The sequence below is a fragment of the Melospiza georgiana genome, chromosome 13 (genome assembly GCF_028018845.1).
Source record: "Melospiza georgiana isolate bMelGeo1 chromosome 13, bMelGeo1.pri, whole genome shotgun sequence".
Classification (NCBI taxonomy): domain Eukaryota; kingdom Metazoa; phylum Chordata; class Aves; order Passeriformes; family Passerellidae; genus Melospiza; species Melospiza georgiana.
The window spans coordinates 10,077,006-10,103,776 of NC_080442.1; the positions used below are offsets into that span (position 1 = coordinate 10,077,006).

A 26,771-nucleotide genomic window follows, 5' to 3' on the forward strand; every position below is an offset into this window, starting at 1 on the left:
AAATCAAGCCAATAACCATTAGCAAGTACATAGTTAACTATCAGTTTAACCATTAGTTTTAACAGCAGGAGAAAGCTGTATTTTGACTCAGTGCTTGGAAGTTCACTGCAGTCACAGCAGAGGAATCAGGCATTAAAATGGCAGGCAAGGCAAAACCCTTTTTTTCCCCAGATCGTTTCAAGAAGAAGGCTTAACCTACCATAGTGTTATTGCATATAGCAAGAAACATGAGGAGTTTTTTAATTATTTTCCATAGAACCAAATCTGCTAGTAGGTCTACAGCAGTCCCATAAGTCTCATGATGCATGACAGTGTGATACAGTCCTGTGTCACTGACCCACGTGCATCTCTGCAGGGGCGTATTCACCCTGGTGATTTACACATATGGAATCACTATCATTTGAAACAGATTTGTGATTTATTAATGCAATATATACACATCCAGCTTTGGGAAAATGAATCTTCTTTCCTAATCCAACTTAAACACCTGCTGTTGTGGTAAATAGAAACATCTCTAATACACAACCAGCATCAGCTAAACGCGGCTAATGAAAGGATATAAAGCGAGCTCTATGCTTTAATCGCTATTACTATTAGAGATGCTGGGAGGACCCGAGGCCACACTGCGGGCACAGCCTAAGAGGCTTTCGGCTCAGCACGGCGCACTCAGCCGAGCGTGTGAAACCCTGCCCGCTGCTTCAGGGCGAGCAGCGGCCCCGCGCGCCCAGCGCGGCTCCACAGGTCCCGCTCGGCGCCGGCGGCGGGGCTGCGCCTCTCGGCGCTACCGGGGCCGGCAGGGATGCAGCCCCTCCTGCGGGTACCGCAGCCCCGTTCTCCAGCACTGCAGAGACCACCCGGCCCTCGAGGCCCCGGTGGCCGGCCTGGGCGGCGGCAGCGGAGCGGAGGAGGGAGGGCTGCTCCCGCCGCGCTCCGCAGCGGCCCCGGCCCGGCCCTTACCGATGCACCGCACGTAGTGTTTTGCAGGAAGTTTCCACGCTCCTGGGTTTAATCCGTGAAAAGCGGGGCTGGAGAGGAGCGCGGCTGAATAGCGATGGAAAGGGGCGGGCGAAGAGGTGGAGGAGGAGGCGGTAGCACCAGCGGCCGTGTTTAATTTTTTAATTAGGGCGGTTTGAGCATCTCCCGGCGGGGTCGCATCGCCGGGCGGCGAGGGGAGCCCGGGCGAGCTGCCCCCGCCGCCCGGGAGCGGGGCACCCGGGACCCCCCGTGCCCCGAGCCGTCGGGACTCCAGCCTGGACTTTGCAGAGCCGGCGCGGCGGGCCGGAGGCGCGGCCAGCTCGGCGCTCCGCCACCATGGGCAGCGCGGGCGCGCAGGACAAGGGTTCGTAGCGGGCGGCGCGGCGGGGCCGGCGGGCGGGGCGCGGGGCTGACCTTGCGGGGCCGCCCGGCCCGGCCCGGCCGCGCTCCGGCGGGGCAGGAGGGACGGAGGGAGGCGGCGGGGGGAGCAGGGCAGGGTAAGCGCCGAAATCTGCCTTCCCCCGGGGCAGCGGGGCCGCTGAAAGCGAAGGCTGGGCGCGCCATCCATCCTACAGCAACAATTGCTTTGCAGGTGCTCGGCCTGTCTCAAGCCTGCATCCCCGGGGAAGCAGGCAACACTTTTCCACATTCCCAAGTTAAGGATGATGATAGTAAACGTTTCATTTTCCTGCATCTCTATATTACTCAAATCTAGACCACGTATATGAATTCACAGCACAGAAGCTCTCATCAAATGAAGAATCCAGGCTCATATATTTGCTACAGATAAAATCTCATTTTGGCAATTCATTCCCTGTCGGAAGGCTGGAAGTGTCACAGCTCGGCTGCTGCTTCTTTGCAGGGGAATGCTGCTTATGTGGAAAAGTGTTGCTTGCACCCAGACATGCTGCAAAAACACTGCGTGGGGCTCTCTTTGCAGAGCTGCAAGCCATTCATTTGCTGAGCTTCCATGCCATGGCCTTCCTACCTTCACCTCCCTGAATGTCTCAGAACCCAGACCCTGAAGATACAGAGCTCTCCCCAGCAATTTAGAGAATACAGGCATGCAGTGAGCACATGAGTATGACAAGTCAGCTGTGTGGTCACAGTGCTCCTTTTGCAGCATTTCTGCACGTGTTATTAACTCAGGTAGCTCAGACTCTTCAGAGAATTTAATATTCATGCTGATTTATATTTCTAGTCTATTTTATAGGACTTGTTAATTGTTAATACTAATTTTTTCTTACCACCTTCTATGACCAATTTCTGTAATAGCATTTCTGGAATACAGTTTTGTTTCCCTGAACAGATAGCTAAGGGCAAATGAGGCGCTTCCAAAGCTCCCAGAGAATGCTTGTTTATATGTCCCTTTCCAAGTTAGGTCTGCTGTTATTCAAGCACAAGCTCAGGACTGAAGCTATTCAAAGTACTTTCAGAATAACCACATCCATGAACAAGCAAGCAGTTGGGCTGTAGACATCCAAGAAGAGAACAGATGGCCACTAATGTGGTCAATTTTGTTCCAAATTGTCATTTAGGAAGTGAGTTTTTAGGCACCTGAGGCTTAGTCATGCCAAGAGGATGAATATTCCCAGCTTGAGATGGTGTAAAGATACCAGTTTCCTGAGTACTGAGCCACTAGAAAAAAATCCTGTAGGGGGTTCTTTGAGAGAAGGACTGAAACCCAGAACCCCAGGATGATTATCCTGGTTATTTTCTTGATCTTCTCAAGTCTCTGTAAACCTGAGAGTAAAGGCTAGATCTGGAAAAAATGACACCCTGTCACCCCAAACCACCAAATAGCTGAGGCTGGGATCTTCACACCAAACACTGGTAGAATTGAGGTGGTGATTCTGCTAGAATAAGAATTTCAACATCTTCCTTCCAGCTGCCTCACAATACATAGTGCCCATGGTGTTTCCCTTCATCCCCCCATAGGTGCAGCCGGCACCCCCAGCTCATACCTCTGTTTTTCTCAGCTCAGTATTAAGCTGTTTTCCTCATTCCTATTTTCTTGAGGATTCAGATTGTTTCTTCTGGCCTCAGAAGGACTTCCAGTGGCCTTTTATTTCACAGCAGGATGTTAAGGAGCTTTTCTTTTTGCCAGTGTCTATATGGGTAATGAATCAAAGGAGGAGAAGAATTCTCACCTGTAAAAAAAAGATCAAGCTCTGTCTAGGGCTAGCCGCCACAAAATGGCTTTGCAGATTATAAATGATACAATGCCTGTCCCCACGATGCTGTCCTAAAGGCTATCTTGGAGGATTTTGGGATCCAGGCCAGGTTAGTTAGCATTCAGAGTCTTCTGACTCAGGACTTTGACAGATACACTGCAGCAAATGAAAAGGTGTCTGACTGACTGGGAGAGGACATCTAACCTGTGTGCAGCACTGAAATGTGAAAGCAACAAAAGGTACTCAAGGTGCCACGGGTTTGGGGATAAATAATTTGAACAAAATTTCCTGTGAACTTTAAGGCTTCAATTACAGTTTCTGAAATTCAGGACAAGGAACAGAAGAACACAAAGCTGCACATTAGAGTTTCCCAGAACCAATCCCCCTCAGGCAAAATACAGTTTTCTCATGCAGCTTTTTCAGGCAAACTATTGTTAAATAAGACTAAGACATCAATTTCTCCACATTTCAGCATCAATCAAGCTTTGCACAGAGATTTGTCCCATAATGTCTCCTGACAAGCACATAATGTACAAACAAATCTCATCTAATTCCAGTGTGTAAGCTGCAAAATTACTAGGACTGGAAGTCATATTCTTGGAAAATTACTTTGTGGTGAAGTAATGTTATGTCAAACACAAACCCATTTGTCTGGACTCAGCTCAAATTCAGGGTTCTCCATGGCCAGCCTACCACTGACGTTCTTCTCAACATCTTTCAAGAGAGCAACTGGGATTTTTGGGTCTGGCTTTTCCAACCAGTGACTAGGTATAATTTTCCTGTATAAGCCTTTTTAATTTTTATAACCCAGTACTCTAGAACTTCTGGAAAGTATTTTTTTTCCTTGACTGGCTTTTGCTCAAATCAACTGACTTCTAACATAAATTTGTGGTATTGAACTTTCTGTAATTTTTTTTTCCTGCAGAAGGTCAAATTAATTAGAAAAATTGGAAGTATGTCAAATGAAAATTCATATAGCAGGTGGGCTTTACCTATGATGTATTTTCAGAAAATAAATATTGGTTGTTGACATTATTTCTAATTCCTATAGGCTGTATCTGGATCTTGCTTCCAGCTTAACAGGAATTGAAACAGCATGACTCAAAGAGCAGAATATAATTCAAAACAAGGAAATATCTCATACAAAGGTCTACAGAATAAACAGAACATTGGTTGTTATGCTCTGGTAAATTTGTAAAGATTAACAGGAAACATTTAATATCTACTATACTGAGCTTTATTGGAAAAAAAAAAGACATACTTGTGTTTTGCCCTTTTGCTCTTTGTTCTAAAATTTTTGTTCTTTAGGATAACAGTCAAAAAACCCACAAATTTTGAAGTGAGAGAGGAGACACCAAACAAGATAAAAGTTCTGTCCATTTCTGTCTGCTCAGGAATATCAAAAGTTATTTTTACTTTTTCTGCTGTTTTTACCTGTAGGCTGACTCAAAGTGTGGCTCCTCTCAGCCAGGGCTGCAGTACAGAGCACAGACACTGGAACTCCCTTTAACCTGGCTGAGCAGTGCAGGCACCTGAAGCAGTGTACCATGGCAGCACAGAGCTCTGAGTGGCCTAATTACTCTGCCAAGAAATAAATGGATACTGGCAATTCCCTGGGGAAAAAGAGGTTGAATTGTTAATAAAAAGAGTTTCCCCTGAGGCACATTTGTTAAATAGGTGTTAGCAAGAGCCAGAAAGCCTCCAGTTCTAACCATACAATAAAAATGTCTTTGTCCTTTGGCACTTTTGATGTCCCGGCCTTCCAATTCTCCCACTGTCTACAGATACAAAAGAAAGGTGTGATTGCAATATCTGATGGAAAACGTGAAATAAAGCAAATTATCCTCACCCCCAACTAAAATCTATAGGTAAAATCACCTTAAAAAGACAAATACAGGAAGTTTCTCCTTTCTGGAAACATGCAGAGCTCTCCTGGCAGCAGTGGGGTGGAGTTGCCTGAGCATCCTGCTTCTCTAGGACACACGTCAGGGTCAGCCCCCGAGGAGCAGGAGCACATCTCCTGTTTACTGTGCCTGTGAAAATAGCAGGGAATGTATGGGGAAGACCAAGGAGAAGAAACAAATGAAAGCAAGATTTAGGGGAAGGGAATTTAATTCTGTTATCTCTTCTTCCACCAATCTTTACTCATACACAAGAATGGACGGGTATAGAGAAAGGTGAAGGGATTTTAGCAATCTGCTCACTTTCTTACAAACTCAAAATACACCCAGCATTTTTTTCTGAAACTGGACCCCAAGATTTCAGACTGTGCACACACAGTCTTTTATTTCACAAGCTGGATCTATCTACGTAGACTCTGAGCTGAATCAAATGAGTAAAATCCACACTATTTAGCTGAAATTGCCTTGGAGGTCAATGCAAGCTTAACTAGTTTAAGCACACATGTAAAGTCATTTCAGAAGCATACTGGCTTTCTGCATGTGGAAACCTTAGAGAGTTTTGCCAAATCACAATCTGTAGACTTGTGCCCAGTCTGACAAAATGCTGTTTGCAACAACTGAAATTTCTGTTTTGAGGAGACAGAAAGCAGGAAAATTGTGAGTCTGCTGTCTCAAAACAGAGGCCAGTAAGTGAATGGTGTGTAGAGGCTAACAGTTGCAATTTTATCACATTAATTTATATGTGAAAAAACAACAGGACACTTCTAAAATCCAAGCTGGTTTTCATTTTCAAATGTTCATATGTTACAGCTCAGATGCATGCACCCCATTTAGAGCTAACCATACTGATTTGATATTTCTATGCAGGCAAAGAAGCAATAGAGGTGAAAATCCCACAGAGCCACCAGGATGTGATGCCCAAGGATGAGCAGTAATTACTGCAGCAACACGTCAGCCAGTATGAGTGTCAACGAAATGTCTGCCTTCCCTCTGACTTTAGAACAAAAAACTGGCTTTGCCTTTGTGGGGATTTTGTGTGTTTTCTTGGGACTTCTAATTATCAGATGCTTCAAAATCTTGCTAGACCCCTACAGCAGTATGCCTTCTTCCACGTGGGAAGATGAAGTTGAGGGGTTGGATAAAGGAACATTTGAATATGCTCTTGCATGAAAACTCACAGAATATCCTGCCTTAAATTTGATGTTGATTTCATTTTGGAAACCAACTGTTGTTACATTTGTTATACATACCTGCATTTTGGAGATATGTTGGTGGCATCCATTTTGTTAAATAAATATTTGTTGCAACTCAAAAGGTACTTCATGTTGCTTTTATTTGATCAACAGTGGAATGGTAGGTAACAAATGGCTAACAGCAAAAAAATACCAAAAAATCACTAGGAAGTTACCATGGCCAGTATTTAAAGGATCAGATGAAATCTGGCTCTTCAGAGTAGGATCTCACATCTACTGTGTCTCATGACAGGATGAAGAAAAAGACAGGCTCATGAATGGTGAATGTTTAAGTGGTAGCCCCCTGCCCTCCTCATTCAACACAATTTTCTGAAACTCAGTGTCTGTACATGTACACTGAGGATACAAAAGTGGAGGACAACAAATGGTTGTGGCTTAGATGAGGTGCCTGTCCATGTTTGTATTCCACTTGGTTATGGAATATGATTCACTTTAAAGTGGAACTTAAACTGTCTGGTTAACAGCTCCCAGCAGTAATTACACCATCCTTGCAAGGCCAAAGCAGACACAATCATGCTGGTTACCCATTTTTACCCAGCCCTCAACGAGGGATGGGGTCCAGAGCTCTGTACACTCCAGCACTCTCCACAGCTGCTTCTCCTCCTTGTGCTCCAGCAGTTGTGCACAGTGTATGATCTGGACTGTTACTGATGAACTGGTCATGGGAGATCCTATCAAAGCAGAAGTGGAAGAGCAAAAGCAGAGATTCAAATCTGGATATTCAAGGTCACCCTCATACACACAGCTGTTTAGCAAGTGTGACAGTACTTGACAGAAATTCAATTCCGTTTTTAAGAAGGCTGGCGTTAGAATTTTAGGCACTGTCACTTTTGCTAAACAGATCTGTTTGCAATGAGGAGCTAAGACAAGGAGATCAGTTACAGCAGTTGTTTTCTTTTTCCTGTATTCTGAAAAATACATGTTATTCCTTTTGCCCTATATCCTAGGCAGAGGCAGACAGTGGAACAGCAGAGCTCAAGTGCCATTTGGAACATAAAATACTCGATTGTACAGAGAAGAACATTAATCTCCTGTCTGAAAAATACAAGAGATGAACAGCCAATATTAATCTACACTGGTCCATTTAAATTACAAAACATAAACAATTTTTTGAATGTAAGGGCTTTCAACTGCTTCAGATTATACACAAGAAAAATTCCAGACCCTCAGAGACTCAGTATATTGCATTTATCCTAGTTAATTTAGCCATAAAATCCAAGGTAGATATCGGTACAATGATTCATGTGATCTGTTATTGCTGGATAGGATCATCCACTGCAGAGACCTGACACTGCCATTCTTATTATGTACATCTAATCAGCACAGCTGAGCTCTGGGCTGTCAGGTTAGAGTGCTGAAGGTACTTAAGCTATCTGGGTTAAATATAGTTCAGTTATCTCTAAACTACACAGAAAACACTGCAAACATATCCAAAGAACCCCAATATTGTCTTATTATTTTTGTTCTTGACCCAATCTATTGCTGGAAGCAAATTATCTAATTCCCTTCTAATCACAAAGCTTCATAATTTCCTGCCTGCTCTTTTCTTCATTCCAAAAAGACTAGGAAGTCAGCCTTCCCAGACACAATACAGAGAACATAATTTTTCAAAGGCTTATTGAACATACAGAGTAAAACTTTAAACAGTGCCAGGAGTAAATGGTTTAGAACTGCATGTAGGACAAGAGGACCCCAAAAGAATGATCCCACTGACTTCACTGAATCTTCTGCATAAGCACTGAGCAGATCCTGTCCTAACTCCTGTTATCTGCATGACTATATATGCAGAACTGAAAGATAGAGTATGATCTGTGCAGAATCAGGCATAGTGGGGAGGGAAATGGAGATAACAAAAGTATTTTCAGGCCCCCTCAGAAATTTCGCAATGCCATAAACCCAGTAATTGTAATGGATAGGTACATTTGCTGGTTAAAAGTTAACAAGCTAGAATGCCTTTCTAAAGCACCATCTAGAAATGTTTTGAAAGAGAGGGATTGGATGGCCTACTCAGTATATTAAACAGGAGAAAAATCTGGCCAATAAGGCAGAGTCGGCAATGCCTCAAAGAGAGGGTCGCACTATATGCATGAATAAAAGAGGCAGATTGTCCTTCCCTAAAAACACAGGACTGCATGGTAAGTTGAATTACCCTGAATAAGGTAGACTTCATTATATATGCATAATGCTGGAAAACTAAACACAAAGTTAATGACAAATAACAGTTCAGAGCTCTCTGGAAACACATTGTGAAAACCTAAGTATTATTTTCAAGAACAGCAGAAAGGTAAGAGATTTTACTTTTCCTAGCAAAACAATAATATGGTAATAAGACAATGAAATGACAGAATCATTTTACTTGGTAGCAAATGTTTCATTGTCATCAAAGAATCAGAATTTCATTCAGTCACAGAGATGGAAACAAATATTTTCACTGATCTCGGTGACTTGTCTTTGCTCCTTCATGCCTGAAGATGAAACACTTCCTTGCAACTTTAAAAGGCTGAAGGAAGGAGAATACTATGATCATAAATGTGTAATAATAATAATAACAATAACAATACAAAGCCAGTAGAAGTAAAATAAACTAAATAAATGTAATATGTTGCTGTGAGGCTTATACAACATTAAGCAGGAAAACTAACAAATATGAGGAGTGACAAAGTGGAGTCTTAGCAGAGAGGTGACAGCAGAATATTACCTATAGCTGATGGAAGAAATAAGAAAATATGCTTTAGCTGTAACTCATACTGAAGATGGAAGATATCTGATTATCAGCTCTTCAAATTATAATTTGGATATGTGATTTTAGAGAAAATTTATGGTGCTAAGCTATAAATATTGATGTCGTATTTCATCTTTCTGTGCCAAAGGTCCAAGTCATTGAGAAATTTAAATTGAAAAATTCTTACCAGTTCATCTAGTCCAACCTCTTGCAAAAATATGGACCTTTAAAAAAATGTCTGCAGTGGGCCTATTTATCCAGATTTTCAGGTCATATATTTGTTTATAAGATACATTTTGTTTCTAAAACTTTCTGCTTTTACAAATGCTTTCAAAGTTTCAATGTCTAAGCATGCTCTGGTTTTGAACAAGCTGGGCTCCTTCTGAATTATACAGGTCTATACAATCACATTCCCTAGAATGTGATTGTATAGACCTCCTTAGAAATATGTTTCAAGACAAATGATTGCCATCATTTCAATAGCTCATTTCAGAGCTTTCTAAGCCATACTTTAAATTGCTGCAAAGGTACTTAAACCACTAAAGGCCTTAAATATACATACCCTTTCTTCTCTTGGAGTTTTTGTTTGCTTCTGTATTTTCATTGAGGAGAACTGTGTGGGAAAGGGGAGGTGAGAAGCAGATTATACAGCTGTGTGTTCACCTCTCCACGGGCTGCCACTCAGGGGGACCTAGACAGGCCAGAGGAATGGGCCAGCAGGAATCTCATGACATTCAACAAGGACAAATGCAAATCCTGTACCTCAAACAGATTTTAACACTTGCACCATGCAGGGAGCAACCCTCCTGGAAGGGATTGGGGGAGCAGGCTGCAGAGGAGTGAGCCCCACACTATCCATGTGTTAATAGAATGATCATGTTCCAAGCCTGTGTACATGGATTCTCACCATGCCACCCTGCTCTTTCATGGGTTTTCATAAAACAGATTGAAACTAGAGGTGTTCTTGGCCCATTTACAGCTCAGGCCTTTACCTCCTCTGCAGCTTGTACCAAAATACTGCTGGTTTGGTTAGAGGGTCAACTGCATCCATCACAGATAGAATATCTCCACAAGCTCTGTGTTGGCTTCAACTATGTTTTTACTCAACAATTCATAGGATGACAGTCTCAGGGATACATGGTGAGAGCTTGTGGTGGAAAACTTATCTAACCGTGCAAGAGAATAGAAATAGTTTATTTGTATCTTTTATAGCAGTAAACCTGCAGCCAACATCAGGAAGACTGCTTAGAGATTCAAGAGAAAATTCCCAGCCCTTCATTATTTGAGAAGCAAAGGTCTGATATGCAACAGCATTAAAACTTGGCTGTATCTGCAACTGTGTGGCTGCAGCCACAGAAGAGTCAGGGATCAGTGACCTAAGTCTGTGGCACCCCTGAAGATGTCAATGAACAACGCACCAAACGTTTTCTTGGATCCAAACGCAAACCGCTTTCAAGTGAACATCATTGATGAAGACCATGACAACAATGAAACAACCCAAGAGGATGTGGGCTCTGACCCACCACATTATGAAGAAACATCTTTTACTGATGAAACACACAACAGACTAAGAATCAGTTACAGACCAGGAAAAAGAGAATTATATGACAATTTCCGTCAAAATGGGGAGAAAACGGAAGCTAGCTTACACCCCTATGATACTCACAGTAAAATGTATTATCTACAAACTTTTGGCCATAACACAATGGACCCAGTTCCCAAAATTGATTATTATAGAAACACTGGCAGCGTCAGTGGGAATAAGCTCAACAGACCAAGCTTATTAGAAATTCATGAACAACTGGCAAAGGTAAGTGAAAAGGAAAGATATAATTTTTCTTTACTCCATTTCCAGACTGTTAATTCTGTTTATTAATAAGAGAAAGTCCTTAAATTCATGGACCTTGCCCAAGAGAAGAAGTGCAAGTAACTACTTACCATATTTCCTTTGCTAGCTGCAGTTTGTTCTCTGCTCTGTACCCTGCTCAAAGAAAAGATTTTTATTAAAAGGTATTTGTAATGTACTTGATAAGCAGAAACACATAGCTTAATCTTGTCTAAAAATATGGATCTACCAAATCTCTTCTGTTTCACATAAGAGTTAGGATGGCAGATGGTGAATGTCAATTCATACTTTAACCAAGCTACACAATTCACACTTATTCTAAACTTGAATTTTACATCAAAGCATACTAATTTTGACAGATTCCTCCATTTTACTCATTAACCAATATAAGCATTGTAAAAAAAATTATGTGAAACAAATGCAATTTCAGTGAATCAGATATCCAGAGCACTACCTGCTTGTTGCTGTGACAAATCCAAACAGAAAGAAGGAATCAAGAACAAGGGTGTTGAGGGATATCAGACAACACTTCTCAGGTGCTGATTCAGTGAAAAAATTTGAGGTTAATATGCACTTATCAGGGCAGGGCTGGAAGGAGAAATAACATTGCTACAGTTAAACTGAGACTAAAAGTGTCAATATGCAGCAAAACCTCCTGCTCTTTTTTTGAGTTAGACAATTGTGAAATGAGAAAAATTGAGCAAAAGCAAGCTCTCATCCCCATTCTGCTCAGTTCTTCATACTTTTGAGGTCTGAATACTGGTTTTTGAATGCTTGCCCAGATCTTGTTCAGACTTCTGCTCTCTAGCGATTCCTCTTTCCTATGGAGGTTAATATAAAGTAATGAAATCAAGAGAAAATATAGACATTAGTAAATCAGGACCTGATTCTTTAGGATCTTATTAGGGCAGTTTCCTAGTTTTGGCCTGACTTACTCAAATTAAGCTGTCCATAGACCTGTGTAAAATGGCTTAAAAGGACAAACATTTCCAAAGATGAAAACAAAGCGGATACAAAAAGGGGAACATACCAATTTAGTATCCCTACTCATTTGCAGATGTACAAACTGCTGCTGAAAGGACTAAACACATTTCCATGCTCAGAAGAAATATCCTCTTATAGAAATAATTTACTTCAGTAGTGGCCAGATAGGAGTAAAATTGTATATTGGCTTTGAACATAATGCTGAATGAACATGTACTGAACATCAGCACATTAAAGGATTTTCAGTTTTGATGGTAACCAGAAAATTCTGGGATTTTTACTGTTGTTTCTCTCAATAGTTTGTATATTTTAAACAAAAGATAATTTTTTAGGGTTTTTTTTAAGGCTTCCTCTTAAAGATGATTAAAAAGAAGGCAGATTACACCACAAAGTAAAATGAAGAGAAAATTGTTTTACATGTTGGGACTGTTAGAAAAAGAGAAAAAAGCATATCCTAACTTAAAGATTTCCACACTTTTTCCAGTATCCAGTATGCATCTTACAGAAAGATAATCTTATGTCTTTCAAAACAGGAAGGTGAATGTCATAGGTAATGGGATTTTTGTTACACTGGCAACCTGCTGTGCCCTTTTGTGGGTTGTGGCCCTGGTCTGGGAGCACAAGCACAGCTCTGGAACAAACGATGCCCCATTAGCATGGCTGGAGCCCATTCCTGCCTGTCCCATGATCTCACTTGGTGACCTTGGACAAATCACTTCTGTCTGCTGAGCTTTCGCTGAGGAATAAACAAGCACGAGGTCACCAAACAGGAGCTTAGTAGGAAGGGAGATTGAGCTGTGTGGGAAGGCAGAGCTCCTCTCAGGAGGCACAGGCTGTGCAGGCTCTGGATGGGGCTCCAGCCCCCAGCAGGGAGGGAGGGGGTGCCACACTGAGTGTGGACAGGAGTCACAGTGATAGCCCAAGGTGCACTCCTGAAGCAGATGCTTTATTCCTTTTTTACTTAACCACTAAAGTCTGGGTTTACCACACCATACCCCAAGGCAATCCCACCCCCCTTGCCCCCGATTTGGAACTCAAGTTTTTGAAGACAACTGTTCTGTCAGAGCCTGTTGTGAGATTCTGATAAGAAGTGGCATATGTTTGACTTCAGATTGCTAAACATCACATAAGCATTCCCATTGTGCTTTGATGCTGGGCTTAACATCAGAAGATAAATATTAATATTTAATACATTTTTTAATATGTAATTTTTCAAATGTCAGAATGTAAGACAGGCTGAAAGGAACTTCAAATATCTAGTTTCCACACTGCTGGAGTCAAATGTGTGTCATCTTTTAGCAAGATGTGTCAGTTTTTGCACACATTAAGCCAATTAAATCCCTAAAAAATAGTCTAAGTGCTATTTCACAGCTGATGGCTGGTGATAATTACTTGGGCTTAATATTTACCCTACATAAAAAATAATCTAACCTTTCTTCCTCTTGGCTATTCTCCACACTTGTTATGGAGATTTGATGAGCTCATCATCTTTAGCCCCAGGAGAGATGAAGAATAAGCCATTCTGAAACAAGGAAAGGAAAATGTTTGGGTTAGGGTTTTTTGGGGGGATTTTTAAAGCAGAAACCTTTTTATTTTAGTAGCTTTTCAAAATGTTCTGTCACTCTTATTCCACATCCTTAATGCATGAGTAGCACAGGTACAGCTGCTTGGTAAATAACCAATCATTCACTAAAGCACACCAATTTAAAATGCATTTATGGAAGGTTTAAGGCCATAATTTATGATAATGGCATAGAGAGCACAAATTAATTCAAACTACAGAGGAAACAACTTGTTTCAAGTACAAAGACCAAGCCCTTTTAATTTTTTGTCTTTGAAATTCTAACCACTGTAGCAAAAAGCCTGTCATATTATTCTGCTAATCTTCCTTCATTGACTTCAATCATTTACTGTATTTTGAGCAAACAGAGACATTATTATTTCAGAGTAAGAATTGTCAAAATTATCTAAGTATCTCAAAGGAGCTCAAAGTCACAGGCTTCCAACAGATCTTGTATTCCCACTCTTTGGGCCAGAAGGGCAATAGACACCAAGCTTAGCCCATGTCAAAACATATTATCCAGTCACTTATTTTTCATTTGTGAGCACAGTCTGGGATTTACTGTGTCAAAGGCATTCTAAAACCTTATATCATTTTGGCTAGAGCCTCCCTCCTTGAGAGCCAACTCCAGACATCTAAAAGACCAGCTGTATAAGAGGCAAATACAGCTGGTCTTTATGTCTGTTTTGGGTTTGTGTGTTGGCTATTTTTAAATTTATGGACAAAATATAGAAACAACCTTAAAGTTAACCAAGATTTAAAATCTCATGTTTCACAGAATCACAGATATCTTTCCTCCCTGACCTGCTAAGTTAATCTGAAAATCTCTTCATCACCTACCAAAGCCTAAAAGCATCTTGATTCCTCACCAGGAGTGGTACCCACTCCTGACTCTCTGCCAGACTATGGCAACGTGCAGGGTCCTTCCTGAAGGCCTTTGAGGAAGATGCACAAAAATCAGGCAATTGCTAACCTAATGCCAATTTCTCACAGAAACAGTGGGTGCTCTGAATAAAAAAATCAAATTAAATTAAAAGACAATTACAATAAGTACAAATCTCAGCACCACGACCAATTCCTATTCAAGCTAAAAGAAATATAGATAACATATCAAAGATTCTGAGGCAAGAGAGCTGAGGAGATAAAATACACATTTATATCTGTAATTGATGTGATGAACAATCTAAAATTCTGGGCTCCTCACTCTTGTTGCACCATAAATATGGCATTTCCTAATCCTATCTACTATGGTAACACCAGTTGTGGCTAAGCCAGAAAAGATTATTCAATTTCTACATTTCACTGGCATTTCTCTAATTGTTTTCAGGAATATGTTACCCATGTGCTGCTGCAGTTATGTTTGTACTTCATTCAATAGGAAACACAATAGATTTCATCACAGAACTTAGCCAAGCTGCACTCAGTTAGGTCTCTTTTCACTGTTTGCAATTATCCCCATTTATACACTTAGCATTATTCCTACACTGGTGCTAGAGCATGCAAAGGTCAACCACACGACCCTCATTATGTTAGACAATCTACAAACATGCCAACACAACATATATGTGGAATAGCTTACAATAAAACAGGTTAGTATCAGATCAGGTAATAATGTATTTACTCTGCTTAAGAGATTCTTTCATCTCCTCCCCTTGTCAGCAAGCCCACCTGCTGATGCCTGGTGTGAGCAGAATATTGCTCTCTACTCCAGTGACTGTAAAACAGGATCTATGGAATTCTTTTCTGTCATGTCTTCCTCTGCCTGGCCCAGAGATGTATTTGTTTTCTGTGTGATCCCTCAGAACATTGCTGTGAGCACCGGCTCCGTGGAGAGAGTGGCCAATGGAGAAAGCAGCGCTGGAGATGACACAGCAGCCAGCAAAGAAGAAGAAAACAAAACAGGATTTGTCAAGTTCGGCTGGGTGAAGGGTGTGCTGGTGAGAAACTTACATGCATTTCTAAAAAAAAAAATAAAATTAAAATAAAATCAGTTCTGTTACACTTAAATCATTGAAGAATTAAGAGAGGGAGGCAGACTTCAGGGATGTTTGGGGTGAAATGCACTTTATCACCCTTCTGGTTTTCAACATTACTTTCAACCTTGAACTAATGCAGGAATTTTTCTTTAAAACCTAGGTAAGATGCATGCTTAATATTTGGGGTGTGATGCTCTTTATTCGACTTTCCTGGATTGTAGGTCAAGCAGGAATTGGTATGTATCTTATTTAATATAATTTTCAACAGTGAAAGGGATAAAGAGGATAAACTATACATGATCATGATTAATATATAATCTGAGATGTGCATTTGCATGTTGAACTCAATAATGTTTTCAAATGCTTGCCAGGGTAAAAGACATTAATCCTCCAAACTATTGGAATTTTCCAGACTCACAGCCAAATTACTGCTTAGAGGCATAGATCTGTTAACTATGCATATGATCATCACATTTGAATATTTCTGAGCTTTAGTGAAATTTGTATTTAGATCCTGTAACAGATGTAAACTTTATGACTCGGGCCAATTTCTAATATGTGCGTACAGAGTTAACCTTTAAGAGTTCACACTTTGCTTATCTGTGAAACCCAAACCTTGTCATCTACATACTATAAACAACACTTCTTCACACTTCTCTGCCAAGATGAAAACAGAACTGGAAGGAGGTCTCATCTCATCAGGATTTTGTTATTTTTAACTACAGAACAGCACTTGATACTAGTGTACTATGAAAGACTAAGTTTTAAAAACTCTGCTACAGCTTTCATATAAATGAAATAAGCACATTTCATTGTGTGCTGTATCTTTGCTTCATGATTGTGCAATTTAATTAATCCAAACTCTCCCTGGGAGACTGGGCCCCAAGGCCTCCATCCAGTATACTGCAGAGTGTTCAGTGAAACCAGTGAGAGAGGGAAGAGCTCCCAGCAGTGCAAGAGCAGCTCAGCAAGGTGCAATGTCCCACAGCTGGGTGCTACAGCTCCCTTTTCAGAGCTACTGCTCTGGGGAAGCACAGAAACCTGAGCTGCCATGGCAGTGTCCCTCTGTGAGCCTGATCATACAATTAGAGCAATGGGACTCTGATCTTTGACTGGCACCCAGATGTTTTAAAAACCAGCAAAGGCAGGACAGCAAATAGGCAGTTTGGATAATCACAGAATGGAAATATTCAGTTATATTAAGGGGTGTCAGCTCTGCTGGACTTGGATAAAAGTCAGTGCTCAAAATCAGATTGACTATACTATCATTTATGCCCTTGTCAATGGAAGTGAAATGAAACCTCTCCAAAATTTTCATGGTTGAAGTCTCATTTCTGATAAAAAGCAGTAACTTCATAGAAGTTTCACTTGAGCAAGACTGAGCTTTTAATAAAAAAATAACAATGAAACACTTATTAAGAAAAAAATCACAAACTTACAGAGACACAAATAGGAAAAGAAAAAACAACCCAGCAATAAAAGATCCAGAACTAAGCGGAAGAACTTTACTACTTCTGCCGTGCTCCATGCCTGGCTCCAGCACTGTGCCTGACAAAAGGGTGCTTTCTGATTTTATGATGCATACCAAATGAGCACATACAGCCCAGGGCACTCATAACTATATGCCTTGCCATGAAAATTCTGCATCTTAATATTGCCAAGACTTTGCTCTAGGGTTTCATGCAAAATTAGTTTTTAAGGGCAGTTTAGTAACTTATTGAGATCATCAAGAAGTATTACTTTGTTTTGAGGTGTGAGAATAGCCATGGGCAAGAGTAATTCATTTTGGAACAACTTACTTAGGAGCCATATGCCTGGATTTCAATCTAAACTTTAATCAGATTTTAACATTAATTTGCACCAACATCAGTTACAACTTTCCTGCTTTCATTTTTAATTTTACCACTTTAACTCATTGATAAGCAGGCTCTTCTTTCTTACAGTTTATTGCTCTGCTGTTGCTTTTTTAAATTGCATGTGTTATGCAAGGGGGTTACTTTTACTTTTGAAAATGAGATGTCAAATTCCATTTGAATAATTTCTCAGTGCATTTTTGGAATGCCTTAAAAGCAATAAGCTTTAAGTCCCCAGCCAAGCTGCTTAAGGAGAACAGTGATGGAAGCCCATCATCACCAAGGCTCAGGGATTTCACCGGGTACTGCTACTAACATGGAAATTAAATGAGACAGTTAAACCACCATCTGGGCACCATTTACATCCCCATCATTAGAGGGCCAAAGAGAGACAACCCAATTATTTTCATACCCTGATAGGCTGTCTTGGGCAAAAGCTCTTACAGGGGAAAAAATAGGATTCTGCAAGGTTCTCTGGCTATCATCAGTTAGGAAAAAAAAAAAGGGACAGAATTGTTCTGACAAGATTCCAGGTCCAAAACTAGTCTGCTATTTCCACCTAATACCTGAGGACTCTCTGAAATCTGTATTTGTACCTGGACATGGAATGGTTAGACAAAGGCAGGGAAAACCAAGTTTATGCTACCTGCAAATCTGGCACCAAATATTAGAATTATGTTATGTTATATTACAATGATGTTTTGGTTGAGTCACTTCATTTTATCCACTTTTCTTCTTAAATGCTAAAATATTTTTTTAAAAATTATCATTAAAGCCTTCCCAAGAAGACGTTACTATCAGATTAGCAAAATATCTGACCCTACAATATCACGCACATGTTAAAAATATGAATTGTGAAATGCAGTAGAACACCCTTGAAAAGTATCCTTAGGATGCACACAGCAAATAATTCTAAAACTGCTTTAAGAATTATGAGTCTAACTTACTCAATTTAAGAGTTAACAGCTCTTAAAGTCAGTCTCCTTCTCAGACACAAAATTTGCAAGGTTGAACAATATCCTTCATAGCACATCCTGCTCAATGGTAGCTGACCAAAAGGAATGACCATTTGGAATTTTTTATACAGACCTGCACATAAAACACTTTCATGACTAGCTATAGTAAGAGCCCAGAAATCAGTAAGATAAACATGATTTATTAGAGGCTCAAATCACTTTAAATATGCTACACTATGTTATATATCATTTATAGCTCACACATTACATTGCTCTATCTTAAAGGATTGTGATAACATGGCTGTAATTTAAGCAGCAAAGAACATTAATTCAGGGACTGGATGTCTATAACCATCCAGCATGAACAGAGCTCAGGAATCTGATCTGTAAGTCAGATGGTAGAAATACAGCAGATAAATCAATAAGTTTGTAGCACTTCTAGCTCAATGTCAATTGCAGGATCTAAGTTTCAATTTGGATGAGCCCTGGCCAATAAATACAGCTACAAGCAATGTATATTTTGCAGTTCCACAGTGAATGCCTATGTACCCTATGGAAACAAGACAGTTATTGCATAAGCCTCAGCAAGTTCAGATAAAACTAAGAACTGTTTCCACACTTGGCACCAAACTGTAATTATTTACTTTTTTCTCCTGGTTTTCTCCCTCCCTTCTCATAGACAGAAGTGAGAATAAAAGCAATAAAGTTGAGAGAAAAACATTATATTATTTCTTCACCTGACTTGAAACAAAAAGGAGATCTGGAACTACAGAGACAAACTCCTCTAGGTAGTGCCAGAAATGTAACAGCAAAGGCTGCAATTGTTCCTTGGGAGGTGCAGTTTGTACACGTTTTATTGGGCAGGTAGTTTAGCCCCAGAACATGTAATCCAAAGAGGATCTTTTGTGGGATTTTTATCCATGAGGTTTTCAAGATCCAGCTAGCCAAGGTCATCACTGATTTCATCCTGTGTTGGCAGTAGTTCTGCTATGACTGGGAGATTGAGCTACAAACTGTGAACCTACAGTCACTCTTCCTCTGATTCAACATTTCATTAACTGATGAAAGACAACAGCATTGTCACAAACATTGTCACAAAAGTTCATGTGCCTCTCCCTTAATTTTAAACAGCCAGGATGTGTGTTAAAGGTAGATATAAGCATCCATGTCAAAGGATGCCTGTTTGTTTGTTTCCTCCATCCTTTGGAAATGATAAGAATTCCTGGACAGAGTACTCCTATCAGAAAGAATCATTGCTTGAAGAGTGATGGGAATAATTTACTATAGTGACACAGACTTCATGACAATGTCCTGCAAGCTGCAAGTGGTCCACAAACCATCTTTTCAGTTTACTGCTGTGATTCTGGCCTGAAAATTCAATTTAAAGAAAGAATGATTTGTAGGAAACATGGAACATGAGTAAAATATTTTATCTTCTTATTACCGACAGGTCTTGGAGTAATCATAATTCTTCTGGCCACGATGGTAACCTCAATTACTGGGTTGTCAACTTCTGCAATAGCAACTAATGGGTTTGTCCGTGGAGGTAAAAATCTTAGGGTTACTAATGCTTTCAAGCCCCAGAAGGTATTTATGTATTATTTTGGTGTGAGACAAACCAGAGGGACCATAAACCAAAGGGCACAGCTAGTGGAACTGGAAGGTAACAATTCTAGCCACCTCTCATCACAATTTCAGGCGTGTTTCAGCTGTCACTTCTAATAAAGCACGGCTTTCAGTTCAGTCTGAAAAGTACATTTCAGATGTTCCTGCCAACTGCTGAGCAAGGGATGGTTCTGGCTTTTCATGGAGTTCTTTCACCTTTCAGCCAGTCTTTCCTATTCAGAGCATTCCAGGTTGGACACTTCAACAAACAGAGCATGAGACATCTCTTCCTGTCATTTTGAAGACTGATGCAGATCAGTGGATATCTTCAGTTTATTGCCTTCTTTATAACCCTCCTTACCTTTCAGCCCCTCCTTGGAAGACAGGTAGATAATTCAGCTGTAAAAGTCCATGTCAGGTAATTTGTGAAACAAAGTTTTGGTGCATTTCAGAGCCTTTAAGTTTTAACTGGTCTGGTCTAAGCCCTGTGGAAAATGGAAAGTTCTTACTACATCCCTAAAGGAGAACAGGTACTGGAATACACTTGCATATACTTTCTTTTTCGGATCTTTCAGGTCTTGGAATCATAGTTATTGCTCTGAGTGTAGCAGTAACAACATTGACAGGTATCTCCATGTCTGCCATTTGCACTAATGGAGTAGTAAGAGGAGGTAAGTGAATATGATCTCATGAATATGATCTTCTCTGCAGATTTGAATTAGAAGAATAAATGGAATTGAGATAACTGTTATAAGCAAAGAAAAAAAAATGTATATTTGCAGTGATTTCTCCCAGTGAATCAACAGCAAATAGAAATGGATATAGAATTAATGCAAAAAACATTAAAGATTCACTGCATCACTATGATGCAGGAACTTAAACAATGTACCACAAAATGTGACATTCCATGTTAACATTGGGACAGACCCATGCAAGTTAGAACTTAGTTAAAAGTTAGTTAACTTCACTTTTTAGAAGTGAAGTTCTCTCTCCTTTATGTTACTATATCATGCATCATGAAAAATTATAACAAGGTCCAGTTTTGCATGCTAATATGCACTAAAAAGTCTTCTGGAATAGAAAGGCATACTGAAAAGTCTGAAGGCAGAACCAGTATAAAGCACATTGCTTTTCTGCAGTGTCCCCTATTAACACAGGGCAAAGACTGATTATATTTGTGAGAGAAAAGGCACAGATTTTTCCAGTAACAGTTATGTGAGGGGAAAAAAGCACAAAATCTGAGTGTTTAGTTGTGCTGAAATAACAATTATTTCTGTCTGCAGGTGGAGCATACTATCTTATCTCAAGAAGTCTGGGCCCAGAGTTTGGTGGATCTATCGGCCTTATCTTTGCATTTGCAAATGCAGTGGCAGTTGCCATGTATGTAGTTGGATTTGCTGAAACTGTTGTGGAACTTCTTAAGGTAAATATAGATGTTTCATGTATATGATTAAATTGGCTCAGTTTTGTTTTGTGTGGCTTTTCTTTTTTTTTTTTTTTGGGAGTGTGGTGATGATGGTGTTTGTTTTACATAATGTATTTGTGTAAGTGGTGATATGTTTTAGTTAAGGCTTGAGGGGGATCTTTACCAGGGAAGAAGCTGGTCTGCCTAAATATGCCACAGAATGCTTCTTCATTATTTCTACCTTTTGAATATATTTCATACATTTCTTGACAAGAATCTCAAAATCAGAATAGGAACAGACATCCCATTAGCCAAATAACGCCAACTGCAAAAAGTCAGTTGGAACATGACATACCAGCTTGGTCTCACAAAGCTCTGAAACTTTGACAGCTCACTGCTTTCTACTTCACCTTCTTACTTGGTCCCAGCAGCTGGGCAGAGAAAGACTGGTTCTCATAACATTTCTAACCACTTTCAGGAGAGTGATACACTGATGGTAGATGAGTTCAACGACATCAGAATCATAGGGACCATCACTGTGGTGTGTCTTCTTGGCATCTCTGTTGCTGGCATGGAATGGGAAGCAAAGGTAAACTTTTAAAAGAATATAAAAGCAAGCAGTATATTAACCTGCTGTACACTATTAGTGTGTGAGGAAAGTTATTCAACAGATGGAATTTTCAAAAGCACTCAATTTCAGTTTATGCTTAATCTTTCTAAATAGCAGTTTAATCATTACATTCAATGAAAGTACAATTACTCTAAACTCTTTCTTGAACAAACATTTAAAAGCACAGAGGAAGTTTGGGTTTTGCAGACAACTTGGTTATATTCATTTTTATAATTCATGGCATCATTTAGAGTCTTGGCTATCTGCCCCTTTTGTCCTTATTTTTGATGCAGCTTGATAGAATAAACAGTAGCAAAAACAATATATGGTTTTATCACTGTACTCTCTCGAGCCCTACTCAGCAGAAGAGCTCTATTTGTTACCCACTCTTTAATCTCTAAGATTTCTGCTATTCCTTCACCTGTGAAAAAGGTCAGAATGCAAATTCAAATGGAAATACTTGAGAGTGGAATACAGCTATTGAAATCAGGTCCAGAAATCGGGTTCAACAGTACCCTTGTTTTTGCTGTGATGGAGACTAGAATAACTTGTAAAAGAGATCAGAAAACAATTTGATATTATAAGTTTTGAAGTGACAACCCCCTGCAACTAAGAAAAAATTGTAACAATATAAAAACGTCTTGTACTTGATACTAATGCATTAGCTGTTCCATTTCGCCTTTTCTTGTAAGGAAGTTAACCTAAAATTAAATTATAACTCTGTATTTCATTACCCCCTTAGTAAAAAGCATCTGCTGTTGTCACTAGCTGATTCAGCTATCTTGACTCCTGGTATTTTCAAAAACTATAGAAATGCATAACCTGTTATAGGGAACAGATACAGATAACTTACTATATAGCCATCTCCACAGCAACAAAGTTAAAAACTACAGGAGAATCTCTTTGTTTCTATTAATAGGCTCAAGTTATTCTTCTTATTGTTCTCCTTGTTGCCATTGTAAATTTCTTTATTGGCACAGTCATTCCTACCAACACTGAAAAGAAGGCAAGAGGCTTTTTTAATTACCAAGGTAAGCAACCTTGCTGTCTGTCATAAAATTATGTTTGCATTCTTTTGACTTAATAGTAAGCTAAGGATTCCACTAAAAAATGTCACAAGATCAGAATCTTCTGCCCAAGTTTAAGTGAGCTTGCAAACAAAGAGAATGGATTTCATCTCTAATTTTCAGTCTGTCTGTGCTGCTGCAGCTGACAGCACAGTAAGATGCAGCTTGAGTCATTTATACAGCAGGAGAGCACAGACAAACTTTAACACAGAGCTAAGAGCAAGTGGTGCAGTGACACTTGTGTCACTTCAGCATGGATCTGTAGCTTTGAGACACAGACAAGCACATCCCTTCTGACAAGCAGACTAAGGAAATCAAATTCACTTTGCTTGTGATGTGATGTGAGACAGATTCAAACCCAGTTGTCCAGATGTGAAGAACTGACTTACTTACCTCCTCCATTAAGTAACTTTGGAATCAAATCCTGTTGTTATATTTCATTCTCATTATATTTGCAGCATCAATATTTGCAGAAAACTTTGGACCAGATTTCAGAAGTGGAGAAGGATTTTTTTCGGTGTTTGCCATATTTTTCCCAGCAGCCACTGGCATTCTTGCAGGAGCCAATATCTCAGGAGATCTGAAAGTATGTATTTCATGAACTTCATCATACTAGCCACAGGTTGGAAAAATAACAAGAAAACTGATCATGAATCAACACTCTATTCAGTTTTAAATCATGTCTTTGCTTTCCAAATTAAGCTGTCTCTTTTAAGTACCTGCTTTATTATTTAAAAATATCAATTCACAAATTCTCTTGTAATGCATTATGGGTATTTCAAGAAATTACTGTAGCTAGATTTGGGTTGCTATATAATTTAAAAACATGTTTCAATAACCTGTAATAATATATAATTAATGGTTCATTAGCAGCATATGCTATAAGAGAAATTACATGTGTATCTCTTGGAGCTCATCTTCTGTAAACATCAGCCCAAAAAGCATCCCTAGAAAGCTCACGTTTGTACTCACAAGAATCAGTGGAGACCAGCTTTTCATATTCAGGGTCATAGCAAGGGCAGAGCAAACAGAGCATTTAAAGAAAGCAAGAATGAGCAGCAATACTGACTTGGGATTGGGACAAAGGAAAAGCTGCAAGATGCACCTGTGACCAAAAATAGTCTGAAGAGAAAGGTAAAGGAGGTCCAAGGGTGCCCAGTTGTCTTGCTGTGGCCAATCTGTCAGTTCCCCATTCTCCTCTTGCAGTTTACCAGTTATAGGAGATGGAATTTCTAGTATTTAAACATACAGGTAAATTACAGACAGGAATTTAGTTTTGAGTGCTCTCTAGTTTTCATTACAAAAACACTCAGAAAACAACCAAAATAAATAAAGGGAAAAAAGTCACCAACAAGACTCTGCTGCATCTGACAGCTTGATACCCCCAGCATGTCAAATGAAGTTATTTGGCCTTATCCTATAAATCCATTGCCTTGCAAACCTTAAAGAATTTAACCAAAGCTCTTCTATTTCTGTACTGGTACAGCAGTCACAAGTTCACCAGATCTTACCACCCCTGAAAGCCAAATCTCTTTCCTTTCCTCACCCTGAGCTGCATGCCTCAGCTCCTTTGTTTTCAGAGGACTGCTTTTCAAGCCAAGCACAGAGAAAATACGTAGAACCTGAGCCACTGATAACGTCAATGAGATTCCATTTTTAATTAAAAAAGCAAAAACCATTGTACTTCTGCCCACTGAGACTGCACCAGCCTCACACAATCTTCATCCTTTTATCAAACAAAAATAATTCTTTTGCCATATATGGTGCTCTGTCTGCATGGCAGACTCCCAAAGCAGTAGCACTTCTTTCATCAGCTGTTTGAAACAGTCTGAGCAGACTTAGGGAAGCAGCTCTCCCACTGGATCTCTGCAGCCGTTTCAGTCTCACAATAAGTGGACTCCTGTAACCAAGTCCTCCAGGCAGCAGATTCCCCACTGAGCATGCTTTAGATGCATTAGACAAGTCTGATTAAATTAACCAGCCACTCCAGAATCTAAAATACAAGCTAAGGAGTGTTTAAAAGTGTAAAATTTACCAATCAAACTTTCTTTAGAATTTGCTGCAAGCACCTTTGTCCGTGCTCCTGCAGCCGCTACACACTCAAGTTATGCCCTACTCCAGAGCCTCCTTATAGGGACAGCTTCCTAGTGACTTCCTACTGACTTCAGTGGGCCTTAGCCCCTAAAGTTCTAGCATCATAGTAAATATGAGTTTAAATTTTGAAAACATAAAAGTTGTTAAGTTGTAAGAACCTTTAACCTTAACATGTAATGTTACAGAGTTTACGACAACCACAAGATTCCACAAAAACAATTACCTAAAACATGCACATCAGAACTGCATAAAGTCACCATGCTCTGAGTGCAAAGGCCCTTATGCAGCAGAAGTGACTCCACAAATATTTTCCCCCTCAATAAATCCTTACCTTATTTAAAAATTATATTAATTACTAATCCAGTTAGTATGCCTCACAATAAACTCCAAATTTGTATGTTGGTTTTTCACCCTGCAACAAGCATAGTTAAAAAGAGTCTGTGACTTCAAATGCATTCGACAAATCTTGGATTTAAAAACACCATGCTAAACCAACTTAAGGAGAAAATTAATAAAAAATTCTTCCTAGCATAAACAAACACCCTAAATTGTAAGGTTATCTAGCATTAAAAACCCCTTTAAAATGTACAGTGCAGATCTTTGGACTCTTACTTACAGTTGCATTATCAAGGCTGATGCTGTTGTGAGCCAGTCTGTAAGCATTATAACCCAGGCTCATTAAATTATCTAAATTAAGTCAATACAGTGAAAGAAAGTAGCTGTTTTGAAGACCCAACTAACAATTCCTGGTTACAAAGCACAGAAGTACTGTGTTCTATACAGGGTGACTCCATCTATCTTACCAATTAACCAAAAATGGTCCCATGTTGTCATCCACAAGGGTCTGATGGTTCAGTAACTATTTACCCACTACATCATCAAACATTAAGATAAAGCCAATTGCAATGTGAAGAGTTTGGAGTTCAAGAAATGCAGACCTCAGGACACTTCTGTTGCTATAAATGTGAGCTCTGCTCCTGCAGAATATCCTTCCTGTGTGCAGGGTAGGAGTGCTGCCCCACAGGAGCTCTGCTGTGCTGGGACAAGAAATGTGGCTCAGGTCAGAGTGATAAAGACCTGCTCTCTGGGGTATTTTCACACCACAGTGGCAGAACTCCCAGCATGCAAATGCAATCAGGCTGCAGCACACAACTCAGTGTTTCTTGTGTCACTGCTTTGTTTAAGGACCCACAAAGTGCCATACCCCAGGGAACAATGCTGGCCATTCTGATCACCACAATTGCTTACATTGCTGTTGCAATATGTGCAGGTAAGTACAGAACCTCTGCTTCACTTGTTGAGTTAAGTTTGAAATTTGGCATGCAAGTGAATGATTAGCCTCACTGCTTTTGCATGCCATGGATTTATTTTTTAGAGAGACAGTAGTTTTGATTTTACTGTATGTCACAACAACAGTTTTTTAAAAGGCAGCAATCAGTGGAAACATAAGTCCCCATTTGGCAGCTGGACCTTCAGATAACTTGTATGGTTATTTTTGCATAAGTGACAAAGACCACCAGCATATAGCAACCATGAGCATAACAAAGATCAAAGGAACCTCTGATCAATCTGCTGATCTGTTCCTGGTTCACATTGAAATTTCACATGGCTTCTGCTTGTCTTCTTACTGAACACTCATGAGAATCACAGGAACAGGGTAACACACACATTTTGTACATTATATGTCAAAGACAGAAATCAGTTGCCAGTCTCAAAGGAACCACACAACTACATGTTCTACAGTAGGGGCTGTGAGGTAACAAAATGGGCATGAGTGAAAAGGAGGCCT

At 39.9% G+C, this 26,771-nt stretch overlaps 2 protein-coding genes and 1 long non-coding RNA gene across 5 annotated transcripts in view; 2 read left to right on the forward strand and 1 right to left on the reverse strand.

Annotated features, from left to right (window-relative positions):
• Positions 1-1,240: 1,240 nt before the first annotated feature.
• On the forward strand, positions 1,241-6,359 carry CTXN2 (cortexin 2). Of its 2 annotated transcripts, none has more exons than XM_058033741.1 (2): positions 1,241-1,339; positions 5,918-6,359. In XM_058033741.1, the coding sequence occupies exon 2, from the start codon at positions 5,975-5,977 to the stop codon at positions 6,218-6,220; it is 246 nt and encodes an 81-aa protein (XP_057889724.1). In that variant the 5' UTR covers positions 1,241-1,339; positions 5,918-5,974; the 3' UTR covers positions 6,221-6,359. The 2 variants fall into 2 exon arrangements, with proteins under 2 accessions (XP_057889724.1, XP_057889725.1); XM_058033742.1 differs by lacking the exon at positions 1,241-1,339 and adding an exon at positions 1,502-3,917.
• Positions 6,360-8,745: 2,386 nt separating this feature from the next.
• Positions 8,746-21,771, reverse strand: LOC131088874 (uncharacterized). The gene is made up of 5 exons (XR_009115182.1): positions 21,622-21,771; positions 15,085-15,273; positions 13,287-13,377; positions 10,964-11,006; positions 8,746-8,803 (listed from the first exon to the last, which is right to left on the reverse strand). It is a non-coding gene; the product is annotated as an uncharacterized LOC131088874 (long non-coding RNA).
• The window catches only part of SLC12A1 (solute carrier family 12 member 1), a 41,098-nt gene continuing 24,751 nt past the window's right edge, over positions 10,425-26,771 (forward strand). The window contains exons 1-9 of one of the 2 annotated variants that reach the window (XM_058033252.1): positions 10,425-10,835; positions 15,219-15,353; positions 15,553-15,628; positions 19,652-19,747; positions 21,090-21,229; positions 21,690-21,800; positions 22,741-22,852; positions 23,347-23,474; positions 26,168-26,252. In XM_058033252.1, the coding sequence (XP_057889235.1) occupies positions 10,425-10,835; positions 15,219-15,353; positions 15,553-15,628; positions 19,652-19,747; positions 21,090-21,229; positions 21,690-21,800; positions 22,741-22,852; positions 23,347-23,474; positions 26,168-26,252 (1,294 nt within the window). Of the gene's footprint in view, positions 10,836-15,218; positions 15,354-15,552; positions 15,629-19,651; positions 19,748-20,381; positions 20,478-21,089; positions 21,230-21,689; positions 21,801-22,740; positions 22,853-23,346; positions 23,475-26,167; positions 26,253-26,771 lie in introns of both variants that reach the window. The other variant, XM_058033253.1, reaches the window with a different exon arrangement.